Source organism: Cydia amplana, chromosome 3 (genome assembly GCF_948474715.1).
Source record: "Cydia amplana chromosome 3, ilCydAmpl1.1, whole genome shotgun sequence".
Lineage (NCBI taxonomy): Eukaryota > Metazoa > Arthropoda > Insecta > Lepidoptera > Tortricidae > Cydia > Cydia amplana.
The window spans coordinates 966,571-990,627 of record NC_086071.1 but is presented as its reverse complement, the minus strand read 5'-3'; the positions used below and the strand labels follow the sequence as shown (position 1 = coordinate 990,627).

Here is a 24,057-nt window from a genome sequence, read left to right as displayed (position 1 = left end):
CGGGACAATTTCCACTTTGTCGGGAATCGGGAACACGTGCTAAAAATCGGAAGAATCCCGCCAAATCCCGACCATCTGGCAACCCTATATGGGACTCCCATCTCCCATTCCTTTCTCTTTGCGAGAAGAGGGGGAGAAGTCCTACCCACTAAACCCACATCGGCTTTAGCCGCATTGCCACGTATCGCCGCTATACTTACTCAACCTCGTATCTGTAACACTCATTTGATGACAAAAACACCCGTATTCCGAATGAAAGCGACATTTCCATCAAATGTTTGTTGCAGATATGAGGTTGAGTAAGTATAGTGACGGTATGGGAGACGTCTTAGGATCTCGATCAGTCTGCCATGACGCCCGTTACAAGGGGGCCTAGCTAAGATGACAAAAAACTTCATTTAACTAATGAAAATAGTGAGTTTACGTAGTATCTGTCAGCCTATTCATCCCAATACGGCCCCTGCGCGTTGGAGGGTCTGCCACCCATTTAAATTTTACATTGACATTTCACGCAATGATTTATAACTCAAGATAGGTTATAGGCGTTCCAAAATTGAAGCACTTAACTTGTGACAAATTGGACAAGTTGCCTTTAGACGCGGCTGGACAAGCGACACCTTATTTTTAACGAGTGTGACAAAGACGGATGGATTGAGAAAATTAATCAAAAATAACAGGTTTCTTCGTAGGCACAGAAATAAATATGGAAGTATTTTTTTGTGCTCCTCAAGTATGAGTATAACCTATCTATGGTTATATAATATCATTGATTTCACGGCAAACAGCTCACGTATTTTATCTTGTGCATTCCATGCGTGCAAGCGGCACAAGCACACATAAGTACAAACATGCTTGTACCGCACAGTGCCACACACTGGTAGAATCTCTCCTTTACATTTACTTTTCGTAAACATAACGATCTAAATTCTACCATCGTCCAAATTATTTTCAAGCGAATTTACTTATTTATTGGGGAAAACAGATGTAAAAACGTTTTTATACAGACATACGCATGCACTTTATTAGGTAGGTACATAACTTATAATATATATTGTTATGAGCTACAACTGGAATCTGAATAAACTATTAGTTTGTGGAGAGTCTTCTCTCTAACTGGAAGAATTGGAATAACATCGTCTGCCTCCTTCATCTGTGATGCAGGAATCTGAAAATAAAATAAAAGTAATAAAAGTAGCGCCATCTCTCTCGCTAACTCGGTATCACCTGAGATGATCCAGTTATAGTTTGTAGCTTTCTAATAGACCCCGAAGGTTAATCCTATTGTCTATTGTTAAGAAAAACCGCTCGTGCCACGTGCCACAACCACCTGCATAAAAAATCGGTGCTTCGGTCACTGAGTGCCGGCGAGTCGAACGCTACAGAACCAGTCTAAAATGTGTCATCGAGATGCGTAACAAAGGCGCGTTATTGGAGAGCGCACCTACACTGGTTTTTTGAGCGTTGGACTAGCCCGCGCTCAGGTGCCAAATAGAATAATTAGGACCCTTTTTTGCAGGTAAGTAGCACGTGCGGTTTTACTGAACAATAGACAATAGGATAAGCCTTCGGGGTCTACTAGAAAGCTACAAACTATAGAAAGGTCGAACCATACTGTTCTACCTTAGAGGTGGCCAGGGGGCGCCATAAGCCTTCAGTAAGAAGTGCATATACTTGGAAAAATTCGACCTATGCCGCTGTGGCCCAGTGGCCGAATGGCACAGGCACCTGCCGCGATAGCAGAGGACGCTGGTTCGATTCCAGCCTGGGGCACTGGAGGCCTTGGTCACTTTTTCTTAGTATATGACATTTATTCAAAGTTTAAAAATAAAAGTACTTAAAATTTCATCTGCCTCGCACAAGTCGCACCCTTCAAACCTTCAAGAAAGTGCGAACTCCCATCTTTAACGCACTTACAACCCCAGAGGGGTTGCGGGTGTCAATGGGCAATGGTAAACGCGATTCGTCTGCTTCTTATATCATTAAAAAAGCGGCCAAGTGCGAGTCGGACTCGCCCATGAAGGGTTCCGTATTTAGGCGATTTATGACGTATTAAAAAAAAACTACTTACTAGATCTCGTTCAAACCAATTTTCGGTGGAAGTTTACATGATAATGTACATCATATATTTTTTTTAGTTTTATCATTCTCTTATTTTAGAAGTTACAGGGGGGGGACACACATTTTACCACTTTGGAAGTGTCTCTCGCGCAAACTATTCAGTTTAGAAAAAAATGATATTAGAAACCTCAATATCATTTTTGAAGACCTATCCATAGATACCCAACACGTATGGGTTTGATGAAAAAATTTTTTTTGAGTTTCAGTTCGAAGTATGGGGAACCCCAAAAATTTATTGTTTTTTTTCTATTTTCGTGTGAAAATCTTAATGCGGTTCACAGAATACATCTACTTACCAAGTTTCAACAGTATAGTTCTTATAGTTTCGGAGAAAAGTGACTGTGACATACACGGACAGACAGACAGACAGACATGACGAATCTATAAAGGTTCCGTTTTTTGCCATTTGGCTACGGAACCCTAAAAACCTTAGTAATGGTACCTGTATATCTTCAGCTTTCGATTCCTTTGCCGTGTACTCTCGTATGACATAGTTTGTGTTTGACATGTGAAACATTCTAGTTTCGTGAGATCTCACCATGACATCATCAACTCTTAGGAAGTATCTGAGTAGTACGAACCAGTAGCTCGGCATAACTCTCTGAAAAATATTAAATACTTTTTTATTTTTAAGTAGGAGAAACATTAGTGTCGACTTGTTTATACCAATTTTAAACACATGGAGCATTCAACAAGTCAGCCTGTTACAAGTGTAATAGTTATTTGTTTACAGGGGGGCAAAGTTGTTGTTTAACTCTACGCGAAAGCGAACGATTCCAAAAAAACAGACACCTACCCTACCCACTTACATGAAATTTGTTTTCTTTACGGCAAAATTTCAATGGAAATCTTACAAACAACATTGTACGAGTAATTAAAGTTTAATGACTATGAAACTATGTATCATCACAAAAGGATTGGAAATACAATTCTCATGACCAGCTGTATTTTATGATCGGTACTTGATTAACAAGTTTAATAACTGTAGATCCGGTCTTTTGATTATGATGCAAAAAAAATCTCATGTATCAAAATTGTCAAGTCTATTCTAGTTGTGCTAATAAAATCATTAGGTATTTTATTCATTATAAATATAGGATATAAAAAGCGGCCAAGTGCGAGTCGGACTCGCCCATGAAGGGTTCCGTATTTAGGCGATTTATGACGTATTAAAAAAACTACTCACTAGATCTCGTTCAAACCAATTTTCGGTGGAAGTTTACATGGTAATAATGTACATCATATATTTTTTTTAGTTTTATCATTCTGTTATTTTAGAAGTTACAGGGGGGGGGACACACATTTTACCACTTTGGAAGTGTCTCTCGCGCAAACTATTCAGTTTAGAAAAAAATGATATTAGAAACCTCAATATCATTTTTAAAGACCTATCCATAGATACCCCACACGTATGGGTCTGATGAAAAAAAAATTTTTGAGTTTCAGTTCTAAGTATGGGGAACCCCAAAAATTTATTGTTTTTTTTCTATTTTTGTGTGAAAATCTTAATGCGGTTCACAGAATACATCTACTTACCAAGTTTCAACAGTATAGTTCTTATAGTTTCGGAGAAAAGTGACTGTGACATACGGCGGACAGACGGACAGACAGACATGACGAATCTATAAGGGTTCCGTTTTTTGCCATTTGGCTACGGAACCCTAAAAAACATACTTACAATTTTGACAGATAGCTTGGATATGCCATGGTCGTGCAATTCATCCTCAAACAGCGTGAGGTCATGGTAGAACAGTATTTGGTCTTTCTGCTTCAACAACTCGTAGTTGATTTTCTCGTCGGTGGGTTCGATACTGATGTTGTCGGTGAGGGTGCCCTTGTAGTCAGTGGAGAAAGTCCAATCGAAATTTCTCTTTTTCTTTGTTGCATCTGGTCTGTAAAGAAAAAAAAAAAATACAAATATTAAATGTGGATTAGAGTCCGTCTAATAGTAGTTTATGCAACAGTGATATAATAAGGGTTCTTAAAATTCAAGGGTCGAAGTTACAAAACGAGACGTAGTCGAGTTTTGTAAAAAAAGACCCGAGAATTTTAAGAACCAATTATGAGCTGTTGCATACATTACTTTTTCTATGACAGCTGCAGCAAAAAAAAAGAGTTATTATTAAAAAAAAAGAGTTATTATTTAAAAAATATTGAGTTATTATTTAAAAAAAAAAGAGTTATTATTGTAAATGAAAACATACCTCTTTCAATCAAGATGATCGGAACTTGTATCTTTAAAAAAAATAAAGCAGTTGTATTATACTCATAAGATGACTGCTACCAGTCATCTTATGAGCCTATAGACAAATCATTCAAATGACATTGCTTTAGATATCACTGTCAGTCATTTAATTGACACATTTAAGTGCTGGAGTAGAAAAAATAACTTTGCGGCAATTTGAACAGAACAAATAAAAGGAATGTTGTAATATAGAAATTTGAAATTAATAAAGACATTGCCGCACTTTGACATTGCAAATGGTTTCGGTTTAAAATGGGATGACATAAAACAAAAGCATCTCTCTTCCATATAATAATGATTTTAATATACTAGACAAATACCAGTATGTAAAAAAGAAAAGACATGTAACAATTGTTATCAATAAAATTTTCATTTTCATTCATTTTCATTGGAGGTAATTTGTAGTAGTATTAGGGCGCCTGTACACGGTGCCGCCGCCGCACCTTCGCGCTATGTACAGGAGACGCGTAAAGCCCGCCGCGCGCCGGAATGGAATGGATTAGGAATGTCGGACTAGAAGTTAAGTGGACAAGCTCATAAAAACTATAAAAAAATGTGTATTTCGAATAGCTTAATTGGTATGCAAAGTTTACTCTGTAACTGGCAATAAAGTAGGGATGTTGAGCATGAAGAATTTTGTACATTGACCTGCTTGTTCCATAATGCCAACAGTCAATACCACTGAACGAGCGGGTCAGCAATATAATGTGTGTGCAATAGAGATAGGAACCGGCAGGTCAGTGTACGAACTTATCCGTGCTTAGCGACTTTACTTTAGGATACCTACAACCCACCTTGCAACTTGCCAAGCCTCTGCACAAGACACTTCTATAGCTTCAGTAGTACAGGCAACTAGTTTTAAAGCATCCAGAGGGTTAAAACTGATTTTAGCTCCATTATTATGTGTCAGTGTTAAAATATTCTTTGGAAACACCATATCAGGAAAATGTGGGATAGTCAGCTCTTTGCAGTATCTGAAATTAACATGATGGTATATAAGTAGTTATATTGAAAACTAATAGAAGTAAATGTAAAAAGTAAGATTTCGCCTGAGTGAATGGTATTTTTATATGCCTATTTTTTTTGTAAGGAGTAGGTACCAGCTACAAAAACATTATACAGATTTAGGTAACAACACAAAGCCAAATGCAGGTACTCACAGATAGAAATGAAATAAATAATACTACTTATATCAAACTTTGCTCACAATGCTATCAGCTATCACTATTTGTACATTTAAAAATACAAAAAACTCGATTTTATACAACTCAAAAGTTATCTAAAATATAGAACTGCATCCTATGCTACAATAACATGTATTATCCTGTTTACCCTATTTACTTACACGCAAAATTGACAAAACTGATCATCATTCCTCTCGCAAACAACCTTTGTAGAGCAGACGCTGGGTAAGATACAGCTTATATCGTAGGATATATGCCATGGTCCAAATTCTATAGACTTCGAGTTACTAGTGAATCGCCTGGCGTCGACGTGAGACTCCTGCAAACCAAGCGTTTACGTTATAGATTTGTAACATACCGTAGATTACCGCAAGGAGACAACTTTCAATACAAACCTCTAAAGTCAGCATTATTGGGATTTCAGAAACACAAAAATTATTGTGAACAAGTAATTATAAAGAGAAAATATAATAATGCTATAGATGTAAAACAAGAAATCGAAGTCAAGACCATTGACCTAAGGGCCAAGCCAAAGTTTGACACTTCATTGACATTGACATTAAATTACAGGTAACGTTCATAATTCACAATATACGATTCCATGTTGAGCGAAATATAAGGTACAAAAGAAAAAGTCGACTAAAATATATAACGCTTGACAGTATTTTATATGAATATGTGTTAAGTTTTTTTATTATTTAAATTTTTATCTTTTGATCACTTTGATTTAGTTAAAATATGCTATAAATATTAATAATTTTGAACGACCTTTATAAATTTCTCAAATGACAGTAATGTTTCAATTGACGCATAATGATACAATGAGAATATAAGTGAATGAATGTGTGAATCAAGCGTGAAAGTTATATTACAGGCCTCTACAGACCTTGCAACAAATATAATCGTCGTTAATTATATAATCGTCAACCAAATATTGTCAGTAAAAAAAGGCGCGAAATTCAAATTTTCCATGAGACGATATCCCTTCGCGCCTACATTTTTCTAATTTGCCGCCTTTTTCTACTTGTATACTTGGTCAACCAGATCTTGACAGTAGAAAAAGGCGGCAAATTAGAAAAATGTAGGCGCGAAGGGATATCGTCCCATAGAAAATTTGAATTTCGCGCCTTTTTTTACTGACAAGATTTGGTTGACCAGCTATATATACAATTTTAGATGATGGCCGGTTACCCCGGCTACACACGTTAACTATAAATCGTAGCGATTAATCTGCGCAAATCGGACTGCACAGATTAATCGCTACGATTTATTTAACCAGGTTAACACATCTTTGCGCAAGTGCGTAATACATAAAGTGGAGTCCAGACGAGAAAATTTTCGCCAATCTGATGAAATTGTGCGATCGAATCAGGCCGTGCGGACGCAAACGCCAATTTCATTCCCCGATCAAATCAGCAGGTGCGGACACAAAAATGCCAATTTTCGAAGTTAGTGTCTATGATGCAAATTGCTGATTAAATTTGTGTACGTGTGGACGCTAGATGAGATTGGCGCCAATTATTTTCCTGATCAAATCGGTCGATTTGCCCAGCTCGTGTGGACTCTACTTAATTCATTCGCTAATTTGATTTCCTAAGGCCTAAAGGCCCCAGTACACAATGGGCCATCGCCGACCACTCCAAGGGACGCATTTATGCGTTAGAGGGAGCAAGTGATATTGCTATCTGGGACTACTGCATGGCTGCGTCCCTTGGAGTGGCCGGCGATGGCCCATTGTGTACTGGGGCCTTAAAGAATCACGTTGTTCGCTCAATTTAGATTTTTAATATTCTCACTATAGCTGGTCAACCAAATCTTGTCAATAAAAAAAGGCGGGAAATTCAAATTTTCTATGGGACGATATCCCTTCGCACCCACGTTCGCACCTACATATTTCAAATTTGCCGCCTTTTTCTACTGTCAAGATCTGGTTGACCAACTATAGTAGGCCTACTAAACACGCGTTTTATAATTAAATTACTGAATTATCATTAAAATATGCGTCAGTCCCATAGTGTGAAATATTCTTAATAATACATATTTTTTGCAACAGCAACACTGACGTCAAATCCTGAAATCAATATGGCCGATTTTTACCGGTCGTGTATTATTGTATTTAGGTAAAAGTTCGTTATTAATAATTTCGGCCCGTAAAGTTCTTAAAATCACTCTATAATCGTATTTACTGTGTGTAATAGAGCTGATAGACAATTATGGAAGCACTTATACCAGTTATCAATAAATTGCAAGATGTATTTAATACGGTCGGAGCAGATGCCATCCAGTTACCACAAATCATAGTTTTAGGAACACAGGTAGATATTATTCTTATTGTTGCGTAACCATAAATTTGATGTTTTACTGAAGAAGTTATTGAAAAGAGCCATGTGCTACAGTGTCTAATAAATCGGTTGTTATGTCACGTAGAGTTCTTTGTCCCCATTTCATTTCTTTGAACTGGGTAACCTGTCATTGACCATTGTCCAGTCTCATTAGCGGACGTTTCTAACGTTACATGAAATTTGAACTTTCTCTGCATCTTATGTACAATAGTAGATTGTATTTAAAGATTGTAAACTTTATCTGTATCCTACAGAGTTCTGGCAAGAGTTCAGTGATAGAGAGTCTGGTCGGCCGTTCATTCCTCCCCCGCGGTCCCGGCATCGTGACCCGACGCCCGCTGATTCTGCAGCTTGTGTACAGCCCCAAAGATAGCAAGGAGCATCGGTCTGCTGAAGAAGGTATGATTGCTTTTCCTTTCACTTAATTAAAATTTAAATGTTCACCTTTTTTAAACAATGCTGCTCAGTATACAAATTCCAGAAAATTGTGCCACTGCCATTTATTGTTCTAAGTAAACTAACACTGTGCCCTTGAAAAGAATGCAAATCATGTTATACTTCACTAGTTTTGTTTACACTTTTTTATTAGCATGCAACATTGGTTTTTATCATTCCTTTGTAGTGAATCTTCAATGTTAGCAATGATTATGCATTGATCATGCTATTGTGTGTAACAGCTTGCAATTTAATTGACCTCAATCTGTTGTGGGAAGTCTGCATTTTAATTATTACTTGTTTTTTTCACTGACTAAATGATCTATTTCCTTGTCAAGTAATTCTACACACATTGATAAGTACTAAGAAAGGCTTTTACTAGGTGACTGGCACATGTATACCTAATATTGAACTGAAAATAAATCAAGGATTGAAAAAGTGATGTAGTCTGTTAGTACATTATGTTTTTATCTTTGAACATAGTTTATGAGCTATAATCATTGTATAAGAGGCCCTTTTAAATGTCATAGGTTTGATGGTAATATAACTTTCAAGTATATTACTCAATTTTTTTAGCATTGAAAATAGCTATCACTTATCAAATCAAAAGAATGTAATTGATCATTAATACTACATATATAATTTTTATATATTTGCTGTGGCTTATTTTTCAGAAGTGTCTTTTTTAATAAAAATACATGTCAAGTTTATTTTACCCTTTTTGTAACACAAAAAAGAAAACGAAGTATAGAGATAGTTAATTTATTTTTTTTAGATATCCACATGTATTTGCAAAGTGTCTATTGATTGCATGGCTAGAAATAGATGATTTACCATTATGTTTACTATTATATTTATACATAGAGCTAAGACAGCAGATACCAGTGCCAGCATCATGGAATCCAATATCTCAGCTATCCAAATCAATGTTTTCTTCAGGTTGGTATTAGATAAAGTAATGTTGATGCCACTTATGGCTTGTATCTGCTAATGTTATGTTTATTCAAATTCATTTTCATGTTACTAAATATTTGTTATCCTCTCCTATTGTTTACTCTTTGTAAATCTTACTGTTTACAGTTTTCTTAATGAGAACTTGAGTCTTTTCATATTACCATTATACATTCTGACTGTATAATTTACTTATGATCATCCTTCACATGCTTATGTAAACTGTGCCTGCGGCGCACTGGCTACAATTGACACATTAGTCTACTGGCGAGGATATTGCTGCACGAGACAGCTCGGGCCGTGTAGACTTGCCTTAGCCGTATTGCCTCGTAACTTAAGAGCAGCAGCTCGGTTAATAGAGACGTGCCTCGCGCGGCAATTACGTCGCGCCGCGGCTGGTTTGTATGGACGTGGCCTACTGACAAAAATGTTTTAGAGTTAAAATGGGCTTCTCACCAGTCAGATCAGCTACTCTTAAAGTTACTATAAAGACCAAGAAATGTACAGTCGGCTGCAGAGATAATTGGTCCCTCCAGCATAATTAGGAATTTGTTTGCATAGGGGTCAGTTATCTCTGCAGGTGACTGCTGTACTTCAAAGTACAATATTTCTTCTTCTTCCTCGCGTTATCCCGGCATTTTGCCACGGCTCATGGGAGCCTGGGGTCCGCTTGACAACTAATCCCAAGAATGCTTGACTTTAAAGTACAATATAGTTACTGAAATTAGTTGGTATGAGTAATGGAACCGTGATGCACTGTGATTCAGCTCATACATGTTAGTAGAATTTAATTGTTTTGTAGGAAACTAGCCTGTTTATAAATAGGTTGTTTACACAGACTTAAATATACCTAGATGACGCAAATGCATCTACTTTGCGTGTCCGAACCCCTACCAAGCGTCGAGGTTGGCCGTCGCTATTGACATTCCACGCGCGCCAGTTGTTGCAGCCGGTCCGTAAAAAATTAAAAAATGCTTCGTTGCGTGATAATTAACTGCAACAGCCCAAAAATTGCAAGCACCCAAGGGCAAGGAAATATTTCCTATCACAGGTAAGTAATCTTAAAATGATATTATGCGTAAATTCATTTTAAAACAATTTTTTAAGTATTCCAATAATATACCTAAGTAACTGTAGATTAACGTTACAAAACTATATTTACATTACATTGCGCGTTTGCTTTGAGCGTTGATCTGACGTTGTGAGTTAAGAGACGATGAATATCGGAACTAGCGATACTGTCGCGCATCGCTTCGACTTCGTGGTACAGGCCGCGTAGCCAACGTGCCAATCGCTAACGCTCCGTAGCGATCGAAACGCAACTGTCACTGTCGCACTAATATAGAAGAGTGACAGAGAGACACAAAGCGTTTCGTTATCGAAGCGATAGCGATTGTCAGCTTGGCTAGGCCGGCAGGCCGTTTATCATTCGTCCGTCAAATTTAGCGACTAGTTTTGTTCGTTCTACCGATCGCTTCTAATAATCGATTTTAATCGATATCGGACAGATTAATGATATTAACTATTAAAAAAAAACTATTAGTAGTTATTGATAAAAAAAAACATGTCCTAATTTTACACCACATTTTTAGAAAGAAAGGGTAATTTAACCACATACGATTATATGTTTGCCTATACGTTTAGTAGGGTTATAAATTTCTATTGTGTTAAAAAACTTTCATTATTTTTAAAAATTGTACAACGGGACTTAATTAATAAACGGGTCTTCTCCAAGACCACGGGGACAACGCCGTCCTCGAAACGTCGGAGGTAAATCTTAAAAAATTTAGATACGCGATTAAGTCCCGTTGTACAATTTAATAATGTGTAAAAATCGTGAAATTTTAAATCAGTTTCATTATTTTTGTTTTCCACACGATCCAGTCATAGATTTTGAAAATACCAGTTTCATTGAAGGGAAAAGTTGGGAAGAAAATCATTTGTCTGTTTTTATTATTTGTCTGTCAGAAAATCGATGTCATTCATGACAATCGATTCGTGATTTTTGGCGTGGTTCGCGGGGGAGCGGGGAGTGAGCGAGCGAGACAGCAGATATAAAATCTATGAGTATGAGCAAGACAGTTGAATCGTAGCGGGGCAGAGGGGCATCGGTGTCATTGAATCGGTTAGGATTTCCCATCACTAAATTGCGGCTGTGACGTCACAGTAGGTGGTAAAAAGTCGACACGCTTGGTTTCAATCAAATCGTGATATTTGCTTGATCTATGGTATATTTAAGTCTGTGGTTGTTTACCTGTTTGTAGGTGGCAATTGGGGAATATATTGCAGGGGCTTATTTTTGTTGGCAGGTTACAAATTTCACTTCTAAATATTAAGCCCTTGCTACACGGTCGCCGACAAGCCTTCTAACCGTCTGACCTTGGTCAGTTTTGGTCAAATTTTGTTGGAAACAACTGTCTACACGGTCCGTCCAGACCCAGGCCACGCGGTCTGAGGGGCTTGTCGGCGACCGTGTAGCAAGGGCTATATTTGTATTACTGTAACAGGCAAGCAGACTTGGCTAATAAATCGTGCTAACGTGCCTAGACTGAATATCCACCTATGTTGTTTTTCCATTGTTCCAGGGACTGTAAACTTAGAAGAATGGGGCAAGTTCCTGCACACAAAAGACAAGATTTACACAGATTTCGACCAAATCAGGCAAGAGATAGAGCGTGAGACGGACCGGATGGCTGGCAACAACAAGGGCATTTGCCCGGAGGCCATCAACCTCAAGATTTACTCCACCAAAGTTGTCAACCTTACCCTTGTGGATTTACCTGGTATCACCAAAGTGTGTTGCTCATTTATATTCAATCTTATATAGCTTAGCAAATTTATATAACCGACCGACGACCGGTCTGGCCTAGTGGGTAGTGACCCTGCCTGTAAAGCCGCGGTCCTGGGTTCGAATCCCAGTAAGGGCATTTATTTGTGTGATGAGCACAGATATTTGTTCCCGAGTCATGGTTGTTTTCAATGTATTTAAGTATTTGTATATTATATATATCGTTGTCTGAGTACCCACAACACAAGCTTTCTTGAGCTTACCGTGGGGCTTAGTCAATTTGTGTAATAATGTCCTATAATATTTATTTATTTATTTATTTTATATTTATATAAGCTACAAAACAGGCACTTCCTGCTTTGCACAGCTAAACTGTGGAATGAACTGTCGCCTGCGGCATTTCGTAAAATGTTTTTAGACATTTCGTGGAACTATTGTACATCTATTTATTTAGAATTATGTTACATTTAAGTAATATTAATATGTATGTTTAACTAATATTTCTTATTCTATTTTTAGGTACCTATCGGTGACCAACCAGAGGATATAGAAAACCAAATCCGAAACCTGATAGTTAAGTACATAGCTAATCCAAACTCTATAATTCTGGCCGTGACCGCAGCCAACACAGACATGGCAACCAGCGAGGCTATTAAAATGGCGAAGGATGTGGACCCGGATGGAAGACGGACCCTGGCTGTCGTAACTAAGCTTGATCTCATGGATGCCGGTGAGTATATAAAACAAGTTTTTTTTTTTCATTTCATTTCATCGCATTTATTCGTGATAAACTATAACATACACAAGTACACAACAAACAGAGAAAATTAAACATAATATAAATACATAGTTTACCACGAAATGGTCCCGCCTCAGCATAATGCTAACCCAGAAGTCAGCGCTGATCTTCCGGCGAGGCCATTTGTGGTACAAAGTACAGTCAAATGAAATTTTATGATGACGGGACTATTCCCAAACACAGTCATGCTAAAGTTTCTTAGTTCCATGACAAGTAAAAAACCTTAGAGATATATTAAGTTTTATTAATGGCTTCAAACACGGCAGAAGATACGGATTACAGATTACCTCAAAATAGAACTTCTCTGAACTGAATCATGTGGCTGTTTTGTTTGATTTTAAAAGAAAACAAATTTAATTCATTTTGTAACTCCAATGATTCAAAGTAGCCTGCCAAGTTTTCTTATATGGTGCGCTAGAGGTTAGATTAATTATAGAGTTACTTGAAATCATATCTTGCAAGGAGGAGGCACATTGATTGCTGGTGTAACATATTGTTGTATGTAATGTATGTTCCTGTATTGCCTATCAAGTGCATGATATAGTGTATTACGATCTCTCGCTTACTGAGCTTACTGTGGGACTAGATTGGTTTGTGTAAGATTGTCCTTTAATATTAATTTATTTATTTATTTATTACCTATTATTTAATCTTACTCGTAAAAATGTCCTCATGTTTCAGGAACGGACGCAATAGATATCTTATGCGGGCGTGTGATCCCCGTGAAACTCGGCATTATCGGGGTCGTTAACCGATCGCAACAAGACATTATCGACAAGAAGTCAATTACGGTAAAATTATCTTTTGATTTTACAATCTTTTAGTAGTTTTAATTAACTTGCAATATTTGTATGTCTGTATGTTCGGACCAAATCTGGCAAGCTAAATTGTACCCACTTCCCATTACTTGATTGAGCTGGAACATCACATATAATAATATGTAATTATAATGTAAGTTGCGTGACAATACAATATTATGGTACTATCAAGCTGGTCTGATGATGGACACAGGAGGTGACCGTAAGAACTCTGTGATAAAACAATGCAACCTGGTTGTATTTGAGTTTGTTAGAATTGTCTTGAAGAGTATTAGTTGCCTGTTGAAAAAAAAGTACAATCAGTGATTCATATATGTCAAAAAACGTATAATTAAATAATTTTAATATAATAACACAGGATGCTCTAAAAGACGAAGCCACGTATCTCCAAAGGAAGTACCCGACGATTGCGACGAGGAACGGAACGCCATACTTGGCCAAGACCCTGAACAGGCTGCTCATGCACCATATCAGAGATTGCCTGCCCGAACTCAAGGTAATCATACTAATAATTAGAGATGCACCGGATATCCGGTTACTATCCGGTATCCGGCCTATCCGGCCGTTATTTTAGTATCCGGCCGGATACCGGATAGTGACCTACTATCCGGCCGGATACCGGATAGTAAAATTAACACATTTTGGGGTAAAAAATGGAATCTAAAAAACAGTCACGGTCATAATCGAATCAGTTTATTCTTTTAAAAGTGATAAAACTCATTACGATCCTAGAAATGTGTCCGCGCGAACGATCACTGCGTAACAGGTCGAAACCTGCACGACGCGCACCTGCAAAACTCAAAATATAGGTATAGTTCCGCCGGCCGAATATCCGGCGGCCGGATACCGGATATTCGGCCAGTGTCCAGGCCGGATATCCGGTATCCGGCCAAACAACTATCCGTTGCATCTCTACTAATAATATATACTAATAAATAAACCGGTTACTGTTTTCTGTGCATCGCACGTGTCGTTATAGTAGTTTATGCAACAGTGATATAATAAGGGTTCTTAAAATTCAAGGGTCGAAGTTACAAAACGAGACGTAGTCGAGTTTTGTAAAAAAAGACCCGAGAATTTTAAGAACCAATTATGAGCTGTTGCATACATTACTTTTTCTATGACAGCTGCAGCAAAAAAAAAGAGTTATTATTAAAAAAAAAAGAGTTATTATTTAAAAAAAATTGAGTTATTATTAAAAAAAAAAGAGTTATTATTGTAAATGAAAACATACCTCTTTCAATCAAGATGATCGGAACTTGTATCTTTAAAAAAAATAAAGCAGTTGTATTATACTCATAAGATGACTGCTAGCAGTCATCTTATGAGCCTATAGACAAATCATTCAAATGACATTGCTTTAGATATCACTGTCAGTCATTTAATTGACACATTTAAGTGCTGGAGTAGAAAAATGTTATATATATAACTCGTAGTTTGTACCGACCATATAACTATCTTGTTTTATAGCGTTGACAACGATAAAACAAAAGTAGTATTGCCTTATTACCTGAACCTATAGTCCAAAGACGATTTAATTTATTTATTTTATTTTAATGGAATTGCCTATTGTTCTGAAATTAATTATTAGAGTCTATTATCCTTATAAAAAAACCGGGGACTAGGTTTATATGGAGAAGCGTCCTTTTAAAGGAACATCGTACGCTTAACGCTACACTTGATACTCATCTGCTTCATTTTGACATGGAGTGATGAAAGGGTCGGCAACGCGCATGTCACATCTATGGAGTCGTCGCAGGCGCCCATAGGCTACGGCGACTGCTTACCATCATTCGGGCCGTGTGCTCGTTTGCCACCGACGTGGTTAAAAAAAAAACAACGGTTGCACTCCGGGAGTGCCGATAGAAGTGAAAACTCACCTCACTATGTTACCGACGCCCGGTAACACGATACATACGTTTAGCGGAGGTATTCTATTTATTTGTTATATATTATTATCATTCTCAAATAAGATCACACTTTTTCATTGACATGTTTATTTACATACTGCCATGACAACGTCAAGTTATTTGAACATGGTAAAGAGTCTTGAAAAGGAGTCCGCAACATAAATGTCGAATAACATTGAGTTTTTCTTTATTGATTTAAATGCCATCTAAATTATGAGTGGCCACCTTACGCCCCTTACGGTCCTTACGCGGCCTTCCGCTGTCTCGAGTTTATCATTTTTTCCCCACATCAAAAAGTGCTCAGCGCCGCTAAAGAAGTTTTCACTTCAAAAAACCGGCCAAGTGCGAGTCGGACTCGCACACGGAGGGTTCCGCACCATCAACAAAAAATAGAGCAAAACAAGCAAAAAAACGGTCACCCATCCAAGTACTGACCCCGCCCGACGTTGCTTAACTTCGATCAAAAATCACGTTTGTTGTATGGGAGCCCCACTTAAATCTTTATTTTATTCTGTTTTTAGTATTTGTTGTTATAGCGGCAACAGAAATACATCATCTGTGAAAATTTCAACTGTCTAGCTATCACGGTTCGTGAGATACAGCCTGGTGAATACAGCCGGACGGACGGACGGCCGGACGGACGGACGGACGGACTGACAGCGGAGTCTTAGTAATAGGGTCCCGTTTTTACCCTTTGGGTACGGAACCCTAAAAAATGGTGTTAGTATCAGATCTTAGATCCCGTTTTCTAAGGGGACCTTGCATTTTGGAGACAAAGCAAACCGCTTGGAACAGGTGTTCCTGGGGGTGATCTGAGCTGATTAAGCCCGGTTGCCGAGAGGTCCCCCCCAGCAGGTGGGCAGGGGAGGGGGGGGAAAAGTGCCTCCGGCGCGCCTCACTCTAAATTTTATATCTGCATACATTTAGCAGCTATATCAAGTTTGGTGTCTTTTTCGTGTAATTCGAGGATAAGGAATTCATTTCTGTGACAAAATTTTCAACCATTTTCAATTTTCGGCAACCGGGCTAAATCAGCTCAGATCAACCCCAGGAACACCTGTTCCAAGCGGTTTGCTTTGTCTCCAAAATGCAAGGTGGTGGACCTAAGATCTCTTGCTATGTCGTCGTTCAGGTCCGCGTGAACGTGATGATCTCCCAGTTCCAAACGCTGCTGAACTCGTACGGCGAGGACGTGTCGGACAAGTACCAGACCAAGTACTGACCCCGCCCGACGTTGCTTAACTTCGGTCAAAAATCACGTTTGTTGTATGGGAGCCCCACTTAAATCTTTATTTTATTCTGTTTTTAGTATTTGTTGTTATAGCGGCAACAGAAATACATCATCTGTGAAAATTTCAACTGTCTAGCTATCACGGTTCGTGAGATACAGCCTGGTGACAGACGGACGGACGGACGGACAGCGGAGTCTTAGTAATAGGGTCCCGTTTTTACCCTTTGGGTACGGAACCCTAAAAATAAATAAAAATTAGACACGTTTTCGTTATTTTCTTCTATCGAATCAACTTTAACCTTTTAAGGATCTTGCAACTATAATCCTATAGGTTCCTTGTGAAATTTTTATGGCATTGGCCCTCGATTGAAACGTGTAACCATCCCTACAATTTGGTATGGAGTTAGTTTGAGGCTGGGGAAGGACGTAGGATAGTTTTTATCAATCATCATCATCATCCCATGCAGACGAAATCGCTGGCGGAAGCTAGTTCATATAAAAGCTGCAATGTAGCTAGGGTTGCCAGATCGAAAGGCGCTATTATCGGGAAAAAATATCAATTTTTCGGGATTTTGGGCCTTAAGTCGGGAAAATAAACCATTCAAATTAAATTAATTGTATTAAAAACAACGATATTTTACATTATTGGCACTACGTCAGCTGCTCTGCCCAATACCGCCACGCGCGCCCCGCGCGCGCGCTTACGGGCTCGACGCGGGTCGCTGGTTCGCTCGACGACAGTTCAGAACTTGAAATTATTGTTTTATAACGTGACTCAGTTGTTTTTCGGGACAATTTTCACTTTGTCGGGAATCGGGAGCACATCCTAAAAATCGGGAGAATCCCGCCGAATCCCGACCATCTGGCAACCCTAAATGTAGCCCCTTTGGGTACGGAACCCTAAAAAATGGTGTCGTCGTTCAGGTCCGCGTGAACGTGATGATCTCCCAGTTCCAAACGCTGCTGAACTCGTACGGCGAGGACGTGTCGGACAAGTACCAGACCAAGTACTGACCCCGCCCGACGTTGCTTAACTTCGGTCAAAAATCACGTTTGTTGTATGGGAGCCCCACTTAAATCTTTATTTTATTCTGTTTTTAGTATTTGTTGTTATAGCGGCAACAGAAATACATCATCTGTGAAAATTTCAACTGTCTAGCTATCACGGTACGTGAGATACAGCCTGGTGACAGACGGACGGACGGACGGACGGCCGGACGGACGGACGGACGGACGGACGGACGGACGGCCGGACGGACGGACAGCGGAGTCTTAGTAATAGGGTCCCGTTTTTACCCTTTGGCTACGGAACCCTAAAAAAATGGTGTCGTTCAGGTCCGCGTGAACGTGATGATCTCCCAGTTCCAAACGCTGCTGAACTCGTACGGCGATGACGTGTCGGACAAGTACCAGACCAAGTACTGACCCCGCCCGACGTTGCTTAACTTCGGTCAAAAATCACGTTTGTTGTATGGGAGCCCCACTTAAATCTTTATTTTATTCTGTTTTTAGTATTTGTTGTTATAGCGGCAACAGAAATACATCATCTGTGAAAATTTCAACTGTCTAGCTATCACGGTACGTGAGATACAGCCTGGTGACAGACGGACGGACAGCGGAGTCTTAGTAATAGGGTCCCGTTTTTACCCTTTGGGTACGGAACCCTAAAAATAAATAAAAATTAGACACGTTTTCGTTATTTTATCCTATAGGTTCCTTGTGAAATTTTTATGGCATTGGCCCTCGATTGAAACGTGTAACCATCCCTACAATTTGGTATGGAGTTAGTTTGAGGCTGGGGAAGGACGTAGGATAGTTTTTATCAATCATCATCATCATCCCATGCAGACGAAATCGCTGGCGGAAGCTAGTTCATATAAAAGCTGCAATGTAGCTAGGGTTGCCAGATCGAAAGGCGCTATTATCGGGAAAAAATATCAATTTTTCGGGATTTTGGGCCTTAAGTCGGGAAAATAAACCATTCAAATTAAATTAATTGTATTAAAAACAACGATATTTTACATTATTGGCACTACGTCAGCTGCTCTGCCCAATACCGCCACGCGCGCCGCTTACGGGCTCGACGCGGGTCGCTGGTTCGCTCGACGACAGTTCAGAACTTGAAATTATTGTTTTATAACGTGACTCAGTTGTTTTTCGGGACAATTTTCACTTTGTCGGGAATCGGGAGCACATCCTAAAAATCGGGAGAATCCCGCCGAATCCCGACCATCTGGCAACCCTAAATGTAGCCCCTTTGGGTACGGAACCCTAAAAAATGGTGTCGTTCAGGTCCGCGTGAACGTGATGATCTCCCAATTCCAAACGCTGCTGAACTCGTACGGCGAGGACGTGTCGGACAAGTACCAGACGCTTCTGCAGATCATCACTAAGTTCGCGAGCGCCTACTGCTCGACCATCGAGGGCACGGCGCGCAACATCGAGACCACAGAGCTGTGCGGCGGCGCGAGGATATGCTACATATTCCACGAGACCTTCGGTAGAACTCTGGATTCTATTCACCCGCTAGTAGGTAAGTTGCTTTTATTTATTTTTCTCGAAATGGACGGCAAAGTCACAGTACACTAAGAACAGTAGTGAATCTAAGGCCGCTCGGCAAGTTATTTACCTACTCTTGCGTTGGCGCTTAGGGTTGTCACTTTTATTTTTAGTTAAATATGATTTGCGTATTATGAGTAGCACTAGGTTTCTATTTATATAATATAATGAAATGTTCTATCAATTCATAAATTAGGTATAAATTAAGGCCGGTAAGAGCAGGCAAATGCGAGCGAAATCGAATGCGCGCGGTCACAGTCGCGGCACGGCCCACACTGCCGCCACCGTATTCCCCCGTATATGATGCGAATGTGTGCGTGGCAGCGCGTGCGTACACGGCGCCCGGCGCGCACGCACACATTCAAGCCGGCAGCGGCACATTTCTATGAAGATTCACTACTGTTCTTGTACTGTGGCAAAGTCGACGTTGCCGGTTAAAAAATAGGTCGCGAAGTGCGTAGTTTATCTATCTAATAAAACGAACAATTCTTGTTTATTTATTTATTTATATATATATTTCGGGGATCTCGGAAACGGCTCTAACGATTTCGATGAAATTTGCTATATGGGGGTTTTCGGGGGCGAAAAATCGATCTAGCTAGGTCTTATCTCTGGGAAAACGCGCATTTTCGAGTTTTCCGAGCGAAGCTCGGTCACCCAGATATTGATTATTAAAAAAATTAAAAAGTTAAAAACATTGCAGTCTCGATTTCGGGACTGCAATGTTGCATACAAATTCCATTATTTAACGAGTTCCAAACTTTTTAAAACTTTAAATGGCCATATCAAATGAAGGCATAGGTCCATTAAACAGCCAAACAGATGATCAGCACTTATTATTATAATGTTGGTAGCGCGACTATTTAGGTGTCTCAAATACGTTGGCGTATTTTCAGCAGAAAAATACACTTCTTTTTTTTTTAAAGGCGGCAAGCAAATCTTTTGAATGGTTTTACTTTTTTCTGTGAAAATTAGAACGTTGCTTCTGTAAAATATTTCTATTTCTTGCACCATTTTTGAGAAAAGCACTATATATGACTCGGCTGGAAGGCTACTTGCTGGCTTCGGATTCAATTAAACGGACTCCCAAGGTCGTCCGTTTAAAACGAACCCTCAGCCTGCAAGTAGCTACTTCCGAACCTCCACAATAATGTACTATGTATAACCCTGTACGTAGATAATAGTCTGTGCATAAAGTGAGTCGGCCATTTACTGAATGTCGGATTTACGGGAACGCCCACTTGCCATCTCCATCTTACTCCGTGGTCATAAGATGCAAGCTCGTATGCAAGTTAAAAACCGGCCAAGTGCGAGTCGGACTCGCGCACGGAGGGTTCCGCACCATCAACAAAAATAGAGCAAAACAAGCAAAAAAACGGTCACCCATCCAAGTACTGACCCCGCCCGACGTTGCTTAACTTCGGTCAAAAATCACGTTTGTTGTATGGGAGCCCCACTTAAATCTTTATTTTATTCTGTTTTTAGTATTTGTTGTTATAGCGGCAACAGAAAAAAAGCGCTGGTGGCCTAGCGGTAAGAGCGTGCGACTTGCAATCCGGAGGTCGCGGGTTCGAACCCCGGCTCGTACCAATGAGTTTTTCGGAACTTATGTACGAAATATCATTTGATATTTACCAGTCGCTTTTCGGTGAAGGAAAACATCGTGAGGAAACCGGACTAATCCCAATCGGGCCTAGTTTACCCTCTGGGTTGGAAGGTCAGATGGCAGTCGCTTTCGTAAAAACTAGTGCCCACGCCAATTACTGGGATTAGTTGCCAAGCGGACCCCAGGCTCCCATGAGCCGTGGCAAAATGCCGGGACAACGCGAGGAAGATGATGATAGCGGCAACAGAAATACATCATCTGTGAAAATTTCAACTGTCTAGCTATCACGGTTCGTGAGATACAGCCTGGTGACAGACGGACGGACGGACGGAGAGCGGAGTCTTAGTAATAGGGCCCCGTTTTTACCCTTTAAGTACGGAACCCTAAAAATAAATAAAAATTAGACACGTTTTCGTTATTTTCTTCTATCGAGTCAACTTTAACCTTTTAATGACCTTGCAACTATAATCCTATAGTTTCCTTGTGAAATTTTTATGGCATTGGCCCTCGATTGAAACGTGTAACCATCCCTATTAATATTATACATGAGATAGTTACTCTGTCCGTCACGCGTAAACCTAGTGATTTAGATGAAATTTGGTATGGAGTTAGTTTGAGGCTGGGGAAAGAGGTAGGATAGTTTTTATCAATCATCATCATCATCCCATGCAGACGAAATCGCTGGCTAAAAGGAAGCTAGTTCATATTAAAAGAAACCGGCCAAGTGCGAGTCGGACTCGCGTTTCAAGGGTTCCGTACATTAAGTCCGACTCACGCTTGACTGCACATTTCTGATAGGTTTTCCTGTCATCTATAGGTAAAGAACTATTTTGTGTATTTTTTCAAAATTTTAGACCCAGTAGTTTCGGAGATAGGGGGGGGGGGGGGGGATGGTCATTTTTTGCCTATTATCTTGAATAACTGCGAAACTATCAATCCTAAAATAATAAAAAAAAAATATTTGAGATTCTTACAATGAGCTCTTTCATTTGATATGTAACACGATATAGTTTGAAAAACTTTATTTTTTAATTTTCTCATTTACCCCCCAAAAATGGCCTCCATATTTAAAATTCATTTGTTTAGGTTACACGTCCATCTTTGGGTCATAAACTTAATGGGTCCAGTAGTTTAGTAGTTCAGTAGTTAGTAGAGTAGTTTAAAATAGTCTGTGACAGACGGACGGACAGACAGACAGACGCACGAGTGATTCTATTAGGGTTCCGTTTTTTCCTTTTGACGTACGGAACCCTAAAAAATTACAATGTAGCGTCAGCCCCCTGTTGAAATTTGTATTGTACTAATTGTTTTGTTTAGGCGCATGATTCGATTAGTTAAGTGAGCGCTTCATTCGCCAACAAACTGGTTACAGTTTGGCGATATCATAAATTTTGTTTGTGAGCATGTACCTTTAGTGTAAAAAAAAAAAAAAAAAAAAAAAAAAAAAAAAAAAAAAAAAAATGGTTGTGTATGTCAGGTTTGACGCGCATGGACATACTGACGGCGATCCGCAACGCGACCGGGCCCCGGCCCGCGCTGTTCGTGCCCGAGGTGTCGTTCGAGCTGCTCGTCAAGCGGCAGATCCGCCGCCTCGAGGAGCCGTCGCAGCGCTGCGTAGAACTGGTAAGTGAGGGGTGCATTACCTTTTTTTTTATAATTACTTTTCATATATTATAGTTTCAATTTTTCAATTTCAATTTCAATTTATTTTCTCATGTAGGTATACAAGATACACTTATGTCCGTCAGTTATTGCACATTTTTGCCTTAAAACTATTACATACTTAATTACCTACTTAACTAATACAATTATCCCATACATCTTTTTCATCCAAATAATCTGACACTTTATAGTACGATTTTTTCTATTAATTTATACTTGACAATTTTCTTAAATTTATAATCTGGCAAATTTATTATATAATTAGGAATCTTGTTGTAGAAATGTACTGCCTGACCAATAAATGATTTTCGAGCCTTAGCAAGACGTAAGCGGCGCACAGCAAGTTTGATATATCGTTATTTTGAATAACGTAATAAATGGCATACTACCGCAATACCTAATTAACGGTACACATAATGTTATTATTGGTATAATGGTCATAAGGTATATTTACACTTCGTCTAATATACATTGCCATAATTATTACATACTAAAAAGCATATTATTTGTTATAACAAGTGATATCACATAATTATTTGTGTGGCATAATAGTTGCATGACATAAATGGGTTAGGTTAGGTTAAAACTGCGACTCCGCACAAACGAATAACTAACTAGCAAAAGGAGGGTTAGGTTAGGTTAGAACTTTGAGGGGTGCGGGCTGAGTAACCTCCACGTTGGCCTGGGTGCTGCAGTTTCCTTGGACTTTGGTCTGTGGAAAGGGCAACATCTGGGCCCTTACAGCCCTGAGTCCCACATAACCGTCCGGGTTTCTCCCCGGCCCGGCGGTATGCGTAGAAGCATTCCCCATGTAAAAAAAAAGGTTAGAACTTTGACCCTCCGTAGAATAAAATACCTAGCAAAAAAATGGTTTAGGTTAAGTTTGAACTGCGGCCCTCGCAGAATTGAAAACCGTGAAAAAATAGGTTAGGTTAGAACTGCGACCTCCCTAGAATAAAAACTTAAAAAGTTTGTAAAACTTTACGTTATCATTAAATGAAATATGACAAAAAATGTTATACAATATATGTATTTATATTTGATAAAATTGTATGAAGTATTACGTTATACAAAAATATATTATAACAAATGTCATTATAAAACATGTATTTATACTAATTAATAATTATATTACAATAGGCATTATATCAATGACAGTTTAGATGAAATCACAATATAACAAAGGAAACGTATAATAAAAATTACATTATAACGTATAATAATATATCAAATGGCGTTATGACAAATGTATGATAGTTTTTTTATAATTATATTAAGCATTACACACCCCGACGTGAGAATGTCTCACTGTACATTGAAATAGATGTAAAATACTAAATAAAATACTAAAGAAAAAGTTGCGGAGGCCCGGAGGCCGCCGGATTCGAACCGGCGTCTTCGGCTAAAAA

At 39.0% G+C, this 24,057-nt stretch overlaps 2 protein-coding genes across 3 annotated transcripts in view; one reads left to right on the top strand and one right to left on the bottom strand.

Annotated features, from left to right (window-relative positions):
• Positions 1-1,041: 1,041 nt before the first annotated feature.
• Positions 1,042-6,075, bottom strand: LOC134662337 (TIP41-like protein). Its single transcript, XM_063518527.1, has 6 exons — positions 5,943-6,075; positions 5,709-5,866; positions 5,158-5,337; positions 3,797-4,010; positions 2,561-2,719; positions 1,042-1,165 (listed from the first exon to the last, which is right to left on the bottom strand). The coding sequence occupies exons 1-6, from the start codon at positions 5,955-5,957 to the stop codon at positions 1,055-1,057; spliced, it is 837 nt and encodes a 278-aa protein (XP_063374597.1). The 5' UTR covers positions 5,958-6,075; the 3' UTR covers positions 1,042-1,054.
• Positions 6,076-7,624: 1,549 nt separating this feature from the next.
• LOC134662342 (dynamin-1-like protein) overlaps positions 7,625-24,057 on the top strand; it is a 39,489-nt gene continuing 23,056 nt past the window's right edge. For both annotated transcript variants that reach the window (XM_063518532.1, XM_063518531.1), the window contains exons 1-8: positions 7,625-7,862; positions 8,144-8,288; positions 11,861-12,069; positions 12,583-12,793; positions 13,544-13,653; positions 14,039-14,176; positions 19,114-19,354; positions 22,464-22,609. In XM_063518532.1, the coding sequence (XP_063374602.1) occupies positions 7,761-7,862; positions 8,144-8,288; positions 11,861-12,069; positions 12,583-12,793; positions 13,544-13,653; positions 14,039-14,176; positions 19,114-19,354; positions 22,464-22,609 (1,302 nt within the window). In that variant the 5' untranslated portion in view covers positions 7,625-7,760. The remainder of the gene's footprint in view (positions 7,863-8,143; positions 8,289-11,860; positions 12,070-12,582; positions 12,794-13,543; positions 13,654-14,038; positions 14,177-19,113; positions 19,355-22,463; positions 22,610-24,057) is intronic.